Source organism: Cydia pomonella, chromosome 1 (assembly GCF_033807575.1).
Source record: "Cydia pomonella isolate Wapato2018A chromosome 1, ilCydPomo1, whole genome shotgun sequence".
In the NCBI taxonomy this organism is placed as follows: domain Eukaryota; kingdom Metazoa; phylum Arthropoda; class Insecta; order Lepidoptera; family Tortricidae; genus Cydia; species Cydia pomonella.
Genome location: NC_084703.1, coordinates 31,508,384 through 31,525,321, shown reverse-complemented (window position 1 = coordinate 31,525,321; position 16,938 = coordinate 31,508,384). Strand labels below are relative to the sequence as shown.

Sequence of the window (16,938 nt, the reverse complement as noted above, 5' to 3'; positions counted from 1 at the left end):
ATGTCCGACTTTCAATCCGGAGGTCACGGGTTGAAATCCTGGCTCATACCAATGAGTTTTTCGGTACTTATATAAGAAATATCATTTGATATTTACCACCTAGCTTTTCGGTGAAGGAAAATACCGTGAGGAAATCTGCATAAATGTGCGAAGAAATTCAAAGATATATGTGAAGTCCTCAATCCGCATTGGGCTAGCGTGGGGACTATAGCCCAAGCCCTTTCGCGCATGAGAGCGGCCTGTGCCCAGCAGTGGGACGTATAAAGACTAAATTATTATTATTATATATTACAACAATGATCCACTTTCCGAGCATGAGAAATGAATATATAATTCCCGATGTACATCATCTCTTTTTTTCGTCTGGATTCACTATAGAACGTTGCTGTATTGCCATTTTAACAAGCTTTTATTTAACTTGGCTTGTTAGTTAGTGTGGGTCAAATCTTGAAAGCCACATTTGACCCACTTCCCGATTTCCGATTGAGCTAAAGTTTTGCATGTATATGTAAATCGGATGACAATGCAATATTATTATGACATGGAACTGTTCTGATGATGGAGACAGGAGATGGCCATGGGAACTCTGTCGATAAACAACGCAAACTAATTGTGTTTGGGGTTATTAGAATAGTCTCGATGAGTTTTGGTGTGAGAGTCAGAATGGCGGGTGTACCTAAATAAAAATAATTGAAAACCATACCATATTTTTGTACCTAATTTGTACTATTTAGTACCTCCTTCAAAAAAACTTGTACCTCACGGTACTTAAAGTTATCACCAAAAAACAGTACACCCGCCATCCTGACAGTCAGAATGGCGGGTGTACTTTATTACGCTATGTTCCCGTGGTTATTGATAAATTCTATAAAAGCCAAATTTTTGTACCTTTTTAGGGTTCCGTAGCCAAATGGCAAAAAACGGAACCCTTATAGATTCGTCATGTCCGTCTGTCTGTCCGATTCTGTCACAGCCACTTTTTTCCGAAACTATAAGAGCTGTCCTGTTCAAACTTAGTAAGTGGATGTATTCTATGAACCGCATTAAGATTTTCACACAAAAATAGAAAAAAAAAAACAATAAATTTTGGGGGTTCCCCATACTTAGAACTGAAACTCAAAAAATCTTTTTTCATCAAACCCATACGTGTGGGGTATCTATGGATAGGTCTTCAAAAATGATATTGAGGTTTCTAATATCATTTTTTTCTAAAATGAATAGTTTGCGCGAGAGACACTTCCAAAGTGAAAAAAAGTGTCTCCCCCCCCCCTGTAACTTCTAAAATAACATAATTAAAAATCTTAAAAAAAAATATGATATACATTACGATGCAAACTTCCACCGAAAATTGGATTGAACGAGATCTAGTGAGTAGTTTTTTTTTTAATATGTCATAAAATTAAAAATGTTTTTTCGTCAAACCCATACGTGTGGGGTATCTACGGATAGGTCTTCAAAAATGATATTGAGGTTTCTAATATCATTTTTTTCTAAACTGAATAGTTTGCGCGAGAGACACTTCCAAGGTGCTAAAATGTGTGTCCAAAGTGGTAAAATGTTGAACAAGATCTAGTAAGTAGTTTTTATTTAATACGTCATAAATGGTACGGAACCCTTCATGCGCGAGTCCGACTCGCACTTGGCCGCTTTTTTTGTACCTTCATATTCAATTATAATATGAGTCATTTTATTTGTGGTGTCCAAGTTTTACTAATTTTGCTTGCAATTACAATTTTGCAGACGTTATAATTTTTCAAGTTATCGATTTCATTTTTAAGAAAAAACGCTAAGATACAATTATTTTAATTACGCCAGGATTTTCTCACACCCACAGATGAAAAAATAATACATAGTTATAAACAAGTCACACATGTATATGCTTTATTGTGTGTAAAATATGCGTTAATGTTTTATTCTCATTTAAATTTTAAGTAAAAATATGTATTATAGCATTAACGATCACAGAACAAAGCCTCGGACAGACTAACATCGCGAAACTATAAGGGTTTCTAGGTGATTACGAAACTTTGAAAAGCCTGAAATACCAAATACACTTTACTAAATACAACTGGTAGCTGTTAACCTATTAGGTAATAGAAGTGGAATTTCTATTCCTTTATTTATTTATTTTTAATTTATTTAGAAAACAAACAGCCAAGACTAGGAAACTTATGTTACTTTATGGAAGACTAGGGGCAAAGTAAGTTCATGTTAAGTATAAGGAGGATGTTGAAACTGACCTCCAACGATAAGGTAGACGTTGGGAAAGGCAGTCTTGGCCTGCTGCAGCTGGCGCGCGTGACCTTGGTGGAACATGTCGTAGATGCCATCCGAGTAGACGCGCACGCGCCGGCCCGCCGTGCCCGCCGCAGCCGCAGCGCGCGACACGCGCCCGTACGCGCAGCGCTCGCGCTCCGCCACCGCTATCGGGTCCGTGCTAAACGGTGCCGCCGTTATCAGCGTCTGCAACAACCACACACACTATAGCACTCCTGTCCTTTCGATGTTGTCATTACCACACGTCTTGGTGGAGACACTGCGCTGCCATAACCTCCAGGGGCCTATTGCATAAGTTTACTAATAATACTAGGAAATAATACTAGTTACAAGTCAATGATTTACAAGTCGTACTTATTTGTGTTGCATAACCATTTTTGATTTTACTAATAATACAAGAATATTCCTGTTGCATAACTTGCTAATAATATTTTTAAACTACAAGTTATAAGATCTCAAATTACTAGTACTAATATATTCTGTTGCATAATATATTTATTGGAACTTGTAACATTGGTGCTAATAATATCAGCAAATTATACAAATTATAAGTAAATTTGTTGGGTGAATGAGTAAAACCTTTGCCTAGGTCATGTTTTTTTTTTTTTCTCTAAAAAGTAACATTTAGGCATTTTTTTGTCGAATATCTTGTGTAATTGTTTGAAGAATTCGTTCAGCTTTGACTGATGTCATGCGGAACATTTCATAGAAATGTGCACTGTTTTCAAAGGTGAAATTTAATCGCTTACTGTACATTTTTCCGCTGTCGCCTTATTTGTAGAATAAATTCAGCATCTTCGTCATCAGATGAATTTAATAAATGGTTCATTTTTGATATAACGGTTTAACGGTTCATCAATGGAATACTAATATTTTAAAAATATGGTGCCCCTGACGTACGTAGAAATAATTACAAGTTTGTTCTAATAATTTGTGTTTTTGCTTTCATTTTGCAACAAAAACTAGTAAAATTCACTAATTATATGAGTTATTAGTAATAATATTTTGCAACTTGTAGTTTATTACTACTACATTATTATGCAACAACAAATTATAAATTACAAGTCGAGTTACTAATATTATTAGCTTGTAAATAATTTAGATACTTGTATCTTGTACTTTATTATGCAACATAAAAGTACAAGTTACAACCAAAACCGCTAATAAAATTAGCTTGTACTTTGTTATGCAATAGGCCCCAGGTCTATTACTTTATATTCTCTGAATGTAGATCACAGATCTATAGGCTGTGGTGAGGATAATAGAATAGAATAGAATATTTTTTATTCGTAAACACAAACAAGACATATTACATTACATAATATAACAAAAACAAACAAAGTATAATATGACCCACTTCTCCGTATCCAGTGATCCATACTTATACTTACGTTAGTTTAAACCTATTGTTTTAAAATGCCCGAGTGTTGACGCGGCAATACGTCACATCGCGCCACTTCGTTATCGCACACAGCGGCGGTAATCGCCGAGCTGAACCTTGACACATCGCCTGACAATTCGACTCATCGTATGTAACGTTACACGTTTTTCGCTTCGCCGGGTGACTGGAAATTGCTTATCGTTACAAAAATTGTGAAATCACCTCGATACGAAGATTCTATGAACAGTAACTGTTAATTAATAATAACATAAACGATGAGCAGCTTTAGATACTTAGTAAAAATAAACAGGCACAGTGACTGTTTACAGAGTTTACTCACCTGTAAGTTAACCATGTCAAACACCATTAGGCTAAGGGAAATGACTGTAACTAATGGATTGTCGATCTTAATTATTGAGTTTAAATAGCCAAAAAAAAAAACAGTCTGATAATTATAAAAGCCACTAAGTCACAATGTCACTTACGTTACCTAATCACAATGGCTAATCAAACATGTTTAACATGTACTTACATGAAGACAACAATAGGTTGTCTATAATATGCAGTCGCAAAACTAATTTAGTACAGCACATACTTCGTGTGTTCAGTGTTTTGGTACTAGTATGAATACTATAAACATACCATACCATAAACATGTGAAAAGAAATGACAGTTTGCAGAACTTTCCCAGCAGTCGTCGTTTATAGTGAAGGCACCCACTTCATCGTGTTAGTGGACACACTTTCACTCAGAGTTGTAGACAAATGAGTCATTTTTTGACGTTGTATAGTCATCACTCATCAGGTACGTATCACACCAAAAACACGTAGGTATTTGATTCATACGTGAAACCAAACCAAATACGATCAGCATGAGGAAAGTTATGATGGTAGACGTATCAATATTGTAGGTTCTCCAGCGATCTATGCCATGGTCAATCCTAGGCAGAAAAATGGTTCCTTGTGTGGTTGATGTGGACGAGTGATGAGTGACTCACGGGAAGGTCTGTGGGCGGCTGCGGATGCTTGAGCAGGCCGTTGATGCGGGGCTCGGGGCCGGCACCTCGCCGCGCGCTCAGCATGGTCGTGGTTGTGGTCGTTACAGACATCTCGTACCAACTCCTTTGCTTCTGGTCTAACTAGTCACCGAGAACACTAATCCGTGTCAAACTACTGTCAACAATTTCATTTCTTTGTAGACTGATCGCGCCCGAATCGCCTAGCCAATTATAGCCCCGTATGGGTAGATTCGCACTTTCATAAAACTACGTTTAATATTTTTCACACATTTTAGTGGTCCCAAGATTATTTATAACTTTAGAGATTCATTCGCAAACATTTTTATACGTTTAACTATCGTAAGTTTCGCCGCCAGTCGCTGATGAAGTTAAACGGATGAAATGTTTTTAAAGTCGTGAATCGCGAATGCAACGCGTTTATTCCATTTGCTCGACTAGTCACTAGTTAATCCAAGAGGCGTGGATTCAGTGGGGTGTATAAGCGCGAAGTGATAAATAATAAAATATACTCGTTGATTGTAAGGTTAGCGCGAGCAAGAGGCAACGGGTAAACCGGGGGCCGGGGCGAGAGCGCGGGGCAGGCGACGGTGGCGCGACGCCGACGTGGAGGCTCGCCAGAGTTGCCAGACACGCGATCGCTACGAGTCGCTCCGATGTTTAGACACTCTTAACTACCTACTTTGCTCACTGGATGGTCCCTTTCAAGCCTAACTGAAACTACAATCTGTAAAGTCTGCCCTTGACAAATACCTAGTTTTGTACACATTTAGTTTGTCTTCAACAACATATGAATGATATCCTAAGAATTGCAATACCTATGTTCAACTTCTAAGGGTTTATATTCGGTTTACTGCAATGTTTTTTTTTTATCGTCTGCATTAGTACTGCTTAAGTAGAGTTATGTACTGATGAAAACCCTCTCCAAAGCTTTTCCGTGACTATTTTTTCTAATCCAATTCAATCCAATGACGGACTACTTTTGTGTTATTAATAGATGAGAATAGTGAGTGTTTCACTGACCTGTGAAAGCTCGAGGGTCTGACTGGAGCTGCAGAAGCTGGTGTTGCTGCCATTCTGCACCTGCAGCTTTCTACCCTGCCCCTCGCCTGCACCTGCATTGCGTGTGCACATAGCTTCTGCCATTTTCAACTTTGTATTGTCTTCCCCTCGCAGCCACTTTCACTACATTATATTATGAAGTACTGGAAGATGTCAATTGTCACCTGAATTGAAATTTAACATGAAGTTATAAAATAGTGCTCATGACGAAACTGAATTAAACCCCTTAGGGGCTATTTTCATAGTGTGTTGAGTCGTCATAAGTAGATCAGTTCTTTGACATTAAACAAATTATTTGTATGAGAAGGGTGATTGGTTCATTCCGAATGCTTTGCAGTGTCGGCTATCTTCAAAAATTAACTCTACAATGATGGAATGATGGATCATTTTCGGAATCGCCCGACATTCTGAAGTTTTCAGTATGTCTGTTCGTAAAGAGACCACTTGTGGAATATAACGAAACCAATACAATACATTTTATTTTATGATTCCTCTCTTTCCGCAATGACTCAACCCAAATACAGCTTACTACTAATAACTTAATTAACAACTACTGTCAACCGGGGAGAATAGGGATGGCAGAATAATAGCTCTGAATATTGATAGAGATAAAAATCAGGAATGACACTACATGATAAGTTTTGGAAATATTTTGTCTGGGTACACAAATGTATCATGTGATTGAAAATAAAAGTAGATTTTCCATGCCATAATTTGTGTAAGTTTTTATGAAATTATCAGGTAAATGTTTTAGCCCTATTCACTTTGCAATCACTATTTACCCTGATTCACAGTATCTTATTTTACTTCTTAATAAAGAACATTTTAATACAAACATTGGTGTTTCAGAAGAAATGCAACTTTTGCTATCCACTCATGTGCTTTTGGTAACTGTAGTTTAGCTACAAAGTCTAAGTAGGTAAGCTACCAAGCATCTAACAAGTGTAGCATGCATGTGAGTGGGGTTGTTCACATGAGTAGTAGGGTAAGTAAGTGCAGAAATATATTGAGCAGTATGCCTATTTAGCTGATCAAATACCCTAGCCAAAAGATTAACACTTGGCTACCCTCCAAAATGTATCAAAAGGTATTTAGAGGTTATAGTTTTCAATATATAGAATAAATGGGCTAATTTGTCCAATTTTTATTTAGTACAATGTACCACACTGAGATGGTGAAGGCTTTTACCTCTCCCTTATACATTACATAGACATTAGATCAGCTTAGTGTGATCCAAGGAACAGTTGTGCCAAGCAGCATCGCCTGAGACAAAAGTGCATACTCACTGCATTTACTTCCCTCACTATCAGGAAACAACCACTGATTTTAGCGGACACATATTATTAACACTGACCTCATTTAATAACATAGCAGTCAATGCAACATTACAATTGTAAAACAGAAGTTTGAAACCTGTCACTTTATGTGAAAATACACACTATTTAGTTTTTATACTACATCTAACACTGGCAAATCTTGTTGAATAACATGGTTAATAAAGCTTGCTTGGGTTATTGAAGTATTTTGGAGCACTGACTAAGGCCACGATTAAACTATCCTACAGCAATCCTACAATTATGTTAAAATAGTTGTTATTTAACCTTTGATGGTGTAATAACAACAATTTACACAAATATTAGGATTGCTTTCAAATAGGATCCCATATATAATTTCTTTGAGTCTGATTGCAGTCTAAAAAAAGTACCAATTGAAGAATACTAATGCAGCTATAAATTGATATTATATTGTAACACGCATTTTACAACAACCAATCATTTCAGAAGCATAATGCTTTTACTAAAAAGAAATGGTTTCTAACACTGACCTATCACACATAGACAGTTAGTCCTCATAAGGCTAATCTGCCAAAAGTGAAGCCGAAACTCGATCGATGTGTGCGTGCGACGCTCGTGTCTTACGCTCAGCGACACACACATATATACAAAAACGGGTTGCCAGAGTTCATTTATTCCCCGTAAAATAGATGGATTTTAACCACATCCTTATACTTGGCTATCGATCATTTGGGAGTGTGTATGTAGGTATTAAATTTTTAGCAAAAACTTTCAAGGTTTCTTTTAAGGACTTTGCATTTCTGTACTTTGTGAAATAATGTTTAAATAAAAAAACGTTTATTTTTTTATTTTACAAATGTGCACAGATAATAAGCTGGTAGAATTGACTTTGGAATAATGATTTTAAATGATAAATATTTAATGACGATCATTTGGATTTGATTTGGTTTGATTTTATTTGACTAATATTTTCTTCGGGTTGGTGTGGTGAAAAGTTTTGTGTTTCACTTGGGGCAAAATTTGTTTAACTCTCGTAACTTGAAACCCTCGCAACGCTCAAGATTCCATTTTTCGACATTTTGGATCTTTATTTAGCTCGAGTAGCAATATTAGCACGAGCGGTTAAACAACAACTTTTCCACTTGTAAAACAAATAACTATTTATGGTCAGTACTAGTAATTGTACCTGCAGGCCTAGCCAAGGTGGCAATCGCTATTGCTTCGAACAACGAAACGCTTTGTGTCTCTCTATCAGTCTTCCATATAAGTGCGACAGTGACAGTTGCGTTTCGTTTTTACAGACCTTAACTGTAACACCTGTGTTCCACAAATAAAATTTACTTTACTTGCTTATCAAAATGGCGAGAGCATATTCGACTATGTTTAGTCGGTTTCCATATTGCATCGTTCCTATTTAATCTAATTTTTTCCGTCCATCTCGCAGACAGAAGCGGATCAGTCGGAAATCTAAAACGAATATCACACAAAATAAAAATATGAATTTAAACTGTAATTTTATAAAAGACAAAACATAATTTGAAATAAAATAATGAAAAACTAAAAAAGAATATTTTCTATAGTCATACAAGGAACTTAAACTAAGCATATTTATTTTATCAATGTAATCGTCATGCCTCATTTGGAGGAAAAAAGATTCATATAACCTGGCAACATTTAATAAGTAATGGCGGCTGACGAAAATTTGGATTTTTGTATTTACAATTACGTAAAAATATCACATTAAACTGGATACTTACGCATGAAATGTTATATCAGGCGGTTTGTTTTTATACACTGATGTGTTGTGACACCAATTCACCGCACAAACAACCATCTTTCTTGTATTTTTTAATTTATAACCGGGAGGTGTACACAAACCAACTCGACCTTGAGTACTGCGAGGGCCGTTCGGATACGATGACACGAGGGCGACATAATGTCATACTCGAAATGGCTTCACTAGGGATGTACAGACTAGGCATCTAGGTTTCTAAGTGATACTTAAATAATAAAGAAAAATGATCATCTGAATGAAAGAACACAATAATATGTATATTATTTATATTATTGTCGGAGTAAAAATAGTGCAACAAGAAGCTGGATAAAAGAAAACATCTTGAAAAATAACACGCACCTTGGTCAAATTTCGGAGATATAATTTTCAATATATTGTTTTAGTACTCCGTATAAAACTTTGTTCACAGATCACTTATATGATGACTTTGGTCTTGAAAAACGGTTTAATGCGTTTTTTTAAGGATGAGAAGTCACAATCACAAATTTAATGTTGTAATATTCTCAATACTTTTTGAGTTGCGTTGAGTCTGAGTGGTGAAACGAAATAAAGAAAAAATCCTTCGCTGTCAGAGAGGTCATACTCAATAATCTCAGTTATATACAGGATGAAACCTAAGTCGTAAACAGAAATTGTTGCTTCTATTACAGTATTTTAAGGCGAATTCATTGCATTATCTCTACAAGCAAACAATTAAACTTTATTGATAATAATTTTTAATAGCCAAAACACCAACCTTATGGTCACCCTATTCGACAAGATTTGGTCTGTAGCTTAAACTACCACTTGTTCTTCTTCCTCGCGTTATCCCGGCATTTTGCCACGGCTCTTGGGAGCCTGGGGTCCGCTTGACAACTAATCCCTAGATTTGGCGTAGGCACTAGGTTTTACGGAAGCTACTGCCATATGATCTTCTAACCCAGAGGGTAAACTAGGCCTTATTGGGATTAGTCCGATTTCCTCACGATGTTTTCCTTCACCGAAAACGACTGGTAAAATATCAAATGATATCATTAGTATCATTACATAAGTTCCGAAAAATTCATTGGTACCTACATACGAGCCGGGGTTTAATCCCGCGACCTCCGGATTGCAAGTAGCACGCTTTTATCGCTAAGCCACCAGCGTTTAAGCTACCACTTGTTATGTAGAATTATTTTATCTCATTTATTGAGCCTACTTACGTTATTAAACAAGATCATCATGTGTACTTCAAAAACCTACACTGTACATTTAATGCAAACACACTTATTGGTTCTTAATCGTAGTTTATTTCAAAATTAACGCTAATTTCATACATACTTTAACAAATGTTCAAAATGGTCGCCTCCTAATTCATCACACAACTGTGCCCGTCTCCTGTTGTTATCTTTGACTCTCCTTAGTACAAATTCGTCCGCTTTTACTTCGTCAAAACCTCACTTGATACGCATTCTTTCGCACAACGTGTGGGTTTTGTTCGCTCCACCAATGTTCGTTGTGCTGGTTGAAAAGTCCGATCCTAGTAAATGTCGCTTCGTCGGTCCATAGGATGTTTGTATCCTGGTTTTGCAACAGTCACCGACAAAATTCTACTCTTTTCGCGTAATCTGCCAACACAAGATCCTGTACGGGCTGAAAATGAAACGGATGTTGGCCAGACGCATTAAGCAAACGCCACACGTACATTTGGCTTACACGAAAGCGTCTGGCAGCTTCTCTTGTGCTCGCTTGTGGGTTTCTGTTAAAGTAGTTCCGTATCCGTCTGTACAGGTATTCCGGGCGAATAATCGGCCTTCCTCTCACCTTTGCATGAGCTGGAACAGTAAACTGTCCATAGTCCCGGAGATTTTGAACCATGCTACGAATCAGGTTGTGTGTCGGCACTGGTGATTCGGGGTAACGTTCTTGAAATCCTTCTCGTGTTTGCTCTGTACTGTTGGTTCGAGCGTAAAGTCTTACCATTTCGAAACGCTCAATAAAAGTGTAAGGATATGCAGCCGGCATTTTAAACGCGAATTGATAATTTTCAATTTAAATTCGTACCGTCATGTTATGACTTTTGAATTTGTCATTGTCAATTTAATCTTTTTTCAACGTTCTTACCAGCAAATACAAAAAGGTTGAATGATTAATCTTAATAACATGCTCTGGGTCTATGACAGTTTGACGTAGCAATTAGGGTGACCATGAGACTCAGTAAATTTAAAACAATTTTTTTTATTAAAGAATTGAGAAACAACGCGTACATATTTTTGCCTGTTGTCACGTCCACATTTTTAAACTAAATTTAAACAGAAAGATACATATGTTTCTGTTCACGACTTAGGATTCAGGATAAGTTACTCTATGCTCAATAATGGAATTTTAGTTGTCTGCATTCTATACTTTTTTTTTAATTTAGTCTTGACCATGGATACAAGTCCTTCAGTCGTATTCATAAACATTACATAACAACCATCAAAATACACAATAATATCCATAACAAAATGAAATAAGTTAGTACACAGAAGAATAAAAATTATCATTTAGCAAAAACTACTTATTTAACCTTAACTCTATTGAAACTTAATAGAACAGAAATTTATGTTAGATATGACAATCGAATATATACAATCAAATAAAATTAAATTTCTTTCATTGTGTTTAAAATAAAATTAAATACTGATATAAAATAAATAGGGTTTGATAGTAAATCTTGAACGCGGCGGGGAACACTTAACAAGTTCTCTTCTGCAACATCACTAATGACACTGACAAGTAACAACCTTTGCATAGCAAATGCTTCACAATGTCCGCATTTTCTATAAAACAATAAGTACACTTGTCATCAGTAATAATATCTTCCTCTTGAGATGTGCTGGGACCAAACAATGACCAAAACGCAGACGGTTTATGCACGTTATGAATTTCCTGCTGGTATATTTAAAGCCATAATACCAAGGTGTTATTGGTAAGTCTTGTTGTATATCTGCGTACCATCTTCCTTTATCCTGGACTTCTGTGTTATGTTTCCAATATTCTTTCCACATTCTCTTAGAAATACTTTTGAAATAATGGTAATAGTCAGTAAATGGTACTTTAACACATTCACTGCCAGACTAAAAACGGCGCACTACCCCAGAAACCGGTGGTCTATAGCTGCGTACAAAACAACCAGCCTAGCGGGTTGTCCGGCATCTGAACAAAGTTCACGAGCGCCCACCAGGTGGGTTCCCGGCAGTGAATGTGTTAAAGGATTCTGTGAGGTCCAGGTCGTGGTCCCGACGAGTCGCCTGATCCACAACCTCGTTTCCTGTTATGCCACCAAATTCTACATTTTTGTCTAACTTACATAACATATCCTTAATCTGGTATATAATATAATTTTGCTTATATTCTAATGAATTATTACACAAGTCGGGTTGCCATCCGTCCGGGTTTCCCCGAATTTGTCCTAGTTTAGAGGGCGTCTGGGGAGTGTCCAGGGAGGACTTCATTTGTAGTCCGGGTTTAAAAATTTAAAGCCTTAAACCGCCTGTGACACACGCACAACCTGTTTAAAAAAAAACTTGTTGACATGTCCGGGTTCTGGACTCTAAAATCCAGGGTTTTCATGCGTCTGGCCTGGTTTCCAAATTTTAGAGATGGCAGCCCTATACACAAGACAGTTAAAACACTCTTAGAATCACATACAATAAGAATATTTACATTACTATTTACATATGTTAAAGCTTCTAGTATTGCCCAATCTTCAGCAGTAAAAATACTACAGTTACTATCTATTTTAATACATTTTGATACTTTCATTTGTGGGTCATAATATGCAGCTTTAACATGTTCATTTTTAGAGCCATCAGTATAGAGTAAGCTTGAGGCGGCAAGTATTGTTTGGAACCCAGCTGAAATCACATACGCCCTTCTCGTAGAAAAAGTGCAAAAAACATTTCTTAGGTTCTTGTATAAGAAGCTATATACTTACTATCCATTCTTATATCCGACCAAGTACTTATTAGGATCATTAGGTTTTAATTCCCTTGCAGTCAGACGCAATTACAATCTCCTGGTGACAGCATGTGGAGTTTTACGTGGCGAGACAGACTGTCCTGAACTGGTAGGACGAACTGTTAGACTCGCTATTCCATTTGTGCCCAAAAATCTCCTGCGACCGCGAAGTCACAAGCTTTTGGCCGTCCCAATTACACGCACTGTAGCACATAAAAACTCGCCTGCTGTGCGGGCTCTAAGGCTGCTGAACTCCCTTCTGTCATGGGCACCAGATTGTGATATGTTTGCAAGTCGATGGACGGCTGTGTATCAGATGTGTCTGCGGTATTGCGAGGTGATGGACGAAAGATGATTGTGATCTGTTTTTCCTAGTATGTAATCCTATCATATAATCTGAATTGTACAGTGCTTTGGTCTCGACTGTAATGCTGTATATATATATTAAAATATTAAATTAAATTAAATTAAATAACTAACTAACTATTGTGGCGCAGTGATCCAAAGAGGGTCTTGGCCTCCAAAACGAGAGAACGCCACCTGTCCCGATATATATGGTATAGAAATTATGTTTTTCATTTAAAAATTCCATAAAGTCAAATTTGTTTTTAACCGAGTCTAAATGAGATTTAACATCTGGTTATTGATGTACATATTTTTTGTCTCATTTTTGGTATTCACCATTATTGTGGATATTTCAGGCAAAGAACCTGTAATGAGAGTATTGGCTGAGATGTTAGCTAACTGAGCAATTTCCACTGGGTATTGCACTTTATCCAAGACAACATGGTTCTCGCAAGACAACTCCTTTAAACAAAATCTATCAGCCAGCTGTAAACGACGCAAGGACAACGGAGGTATACAATTTTCAATTTCCATTGAGTTAATAGGAGTGGTGCGCATGGCTCCACTTATAATTCTTAAACCAATGTTTTGTAAGACATCCAGCTTTCTTAAAAATGTGCTAGTTGCTTTCATGTATGCCAGGGAACTATAGTGAAAATGGCTTCTGACTATGCTCTTGTAAAGCATGTTTAATGTTTTTGGGTCAGAACCCCAGAATGTTCCTGCTAAACTTCTCATTATATTTATGCTTTTCATAGCATTTTGACTTATGTAGTCTATATGTTTATCAAATTTCAATTTATCATCTATAACAACACCTAGAAATTTGTGATGATTGGCAATAGGAATTACATTATTATTATAACTAATATTTACAATGGACTGTGCAAATGGGTCTCTACTGAATACTAAGACTTTATTTTATCAGGACTAACTTCTAATTTCAAAATGTTGCTGTATTACCTTTGTAATTGAGTTAAAGCAGTGTTCATATTATCAACAGCCATATTTAGATTTTGATTTTCACTGTACAAAAGCAAGTCATCAGCAAATTGCAATATTTTAATTTGGGATGTATTTACATAACTAAGGATTTGAGATGTGTACAGGTTGTATAATAAGGTTGCACCTTGCATTGTTCCTTTGTTAGCTGTTGTGGGGCCATACAGTTTATTGTTGAATTTTACATATACAGTTCTATTGTATAAAAAAACATAAATCCAATTTAAAATTTTAGCAGGTAGATCTAACTGATGTAATACATAAATTAAGCTTTCAATATTAACATTATCAAAGGCACCTTTTACATCCAGAAAAACGCATATAACATTTATATGACTAAGTTTAGCCTTTTTGAGGTCACTAATAAATGAAACAAAACTTTCAGAGCAGCTTTTGCCTTTTCTGAATCCAAACTGAACATCTGGTAGCTTTCCTTGAGTTTCCGCATAGCTAAACGTAACTTTAACATATTTTTAAAAAGTTTGCCCAAATATGATGACAAAGAAATTGGTCTATATGATGAAGGACTATTTACTGGTTTATTTGGCTTTAAGATGGGAATAACACATTGTGTTTTCCATGACTCTGGAATTACTAAACAATCCCATAATTTATTATAAATATGCTAAAGTTTTTCTATAGCTTTAGGATGCAACTTTTTTATTAAAATATATGGTATATTGTCCAATCCTAGTGTTGTGTTTTTTCTACTTTTGAGTGATATAAACAGTTCATTGAGTGTAAATGGTCTATTTAAAAAAATGTTCCTTGGAGTTTCATCTGATTGATTAATAATGTTATTTAAATTATTTTTATTTAATGGTGATGAGCTGATGAGTCTGATAATTTATCAAAAAAACTTGGCACCCATTCATCATTTAAATATTTATTGTGAGAAGAGCCAATTCATTTAAACTTTTTCATATATCCCCATATCCTAGAAACAGGAGTCATCCTATTAAAACTACTGCATAGCTCATGCCAAGACCTCACACATTCTTCTTTTAATGTTCTTTTTTTCTGAGCATCAACCTTTTTGTAGTTTATAAAGTTAGCAATGCTGGGCGATGTTCTGAGTACTGAATTAAAGCTTCTTTAGACTTTTTAACAGCCTCAAGGCATGTATGGTTCATGACCTTCATGGATTTTTGAGCGACCTGATTCTGAGCGAATGTCATATAAAATATTTACAAAATTATTATACAAATTTAAGAGGTTCTATATTATCATCAACATCTAAATGAGAAAAACAGGTTTCTGATAAATTATAGTACTTGGACCAGTCGGCTCTATTATAAATATATTTTTCTTCCACAGGTCGGGCTTCATATATGGATGGCTTAACATTTAGATCAACCAGAGTTGGATAGTGGTAACTGCCCATCGGGTCATCAACACCTCGACACCAACTACGTAAAATAGTAGGATTAATTACAGGACATAACACACTTAACAAACACCTACACAATATGGGTAAAACGGACAGCCCCATGTGCAGAGCGTGCATGGAAGAAGAAGAAACAACAAAACATATTCTCCTAGACTGCAAACAGGTAGAAGTATACAGGAACAAATACCTAGGGACTCCGTGCACACTAGGAGAGGCAATTAGCAACTTGAAAACTTTGCTAGGCTTCGTGGAGGAGCTGGGGTGGTTAGAGTAGCGCTACCTCGTTTCACGCAAAATAGGCACAATGGTTGTCGATTTGCGGAAAATGCCCAGTTTTTAGGTGACTACCAAACCCTAAACAGTCAGGTCGTCGTTGGGTACGTGCCTAGCTATGAAAAATATGATAACCGAACCGCGGTAATTCACTTTTGTTTAGCAATATATTATAATATATAAAAATAATATAATTTCATCTAGCAACAGTATTTGTCAAATTTACATTCCTTAATTCACCGGATATCCACCATTCAAAACTGCATTCAGTCATTTTTTAGTTTGAGAGAATACCACTTGACAAAAACCTATCATGGCCGACCGATACATCGTGCCTGCATTCAATTTTAAAGTTAAAATATCAATCCCGTTCTACTTCGGGCCTTGTACATTTTATTTTGTTGTGAGTGGACACTGACTGACTTAAATTTGTGAGTAAGAAGATCAGAGAAAATAAATAGTGGGCCCGCTCAACGAAGATAAACGCAAGTACTACTAACTAACTAACTAACTAACCATCGGGTCATCATGAACTCGCCATTCACAAAGTGGAGCTATTGTGGGACTGACAAGAGTTATATCAATTGCAGATGGATTCCTATTTGGATATTGCACTGTTGTTGGACTACCATCATTGAAAATACACAAATAAAATTCATCAATAATATATATAATACATATTTGATTTGACAGCCAAATAATATATGATGAGCGGACATGGCTTGGGGGTTTCAAGCAACAACTTTTTCATTTTACGAACCTCAAAACTGCAGAACCTGCTATCATTGGGTGGACAATAAACACAAAGAATGTATAATTTACCAATAGATGTTTCTAAAGCCACACAGATATTTTGGATGGATTCATAAAAAGTTGTATTTATGATACTATATTGTAAGTTTTGTTTAATAAGTATACCTACTCCATTCTTGACATTTTTTGAAATTTTATGTACTAAGTTGTATGGGGCAAAGTTGGGAATTGTGCTTGTACTTATAATCCATGTTTCATTTAGTAAACAAATATCTATCTGCTGCTCTGTGAGAAATGTATTTAATAGGGCTCTCTTATGTAACAACCTTTGAATGTTAAACTGTGCTAAATGCAAAAAAGTGTCCATGATTTAGTTTAATAAATTTG

General features: G+C 36.1%; 1 protein-coding gene and 1 long non-coding RNA gene across 11 annotated transcripts in view; one reads left to right on the top strand and one right to left on the bottom strand.

Moving 5' to 3' along the window:
* Positions 1-9,325, bottom strand: part of LOC133528557 (choline-phosphate cytidylyltransferase B-like) — a 37,090-nt gene extending 27,765 nt beyond the window's left edge. For 4 of the 10 annotated variants that reach the window (XM_061866032.1, XM_061865985.1, XM_061866039.1 and 1 more), the window contains exons 1-3: positions 9,165-9,325; positions 5,697-5,899; positions 2,241-2,463 (exon numbers count right to left, since the gene is read on the bottom strand). In XM_061866032.1, the coding sequence (XP_061722016.1) occupies positions 2,241-2,463; positions 5,697-5,819 (346 nt within the window). In that variant the 5' untranslated portion in view covers positions 5,820-5,899; positions 9,165-9,325. Of the gene's footprint in view, positions 1-2,240; positions 2,464-4,305; positions 4,330-4,655; positions 5,585-5,696; positions 5,900-7,021; positions 7,271-7,440; positions 7,535-7,560; positions 8,562-9,164 lie in introns of those variants that run through there. The other 6 variants (XM_061866009.1, XM_061866017.1, XM_061865994.1 and 3 more) reach the window with 6 other exon arrangements.
* A 2,111-nt stretch (positions 9,326-11,436) lies between these two features.
* On the top strand, positions 11,437-15,579 carry LOC133528682 (uncharacterized). Its single transcript, XR_009801033.1, has 3 exons — positions 11,437-11,757; positions 13,490-13,645; positions 15,453-15,579. It is a non-coding gene; the product is annotated as an uncharacterized LOC133528682 (long non-coding RNA).
* The last annotated feature ends 1,359 nt before the right edge of the window (positions 15,580-16,938 follow it).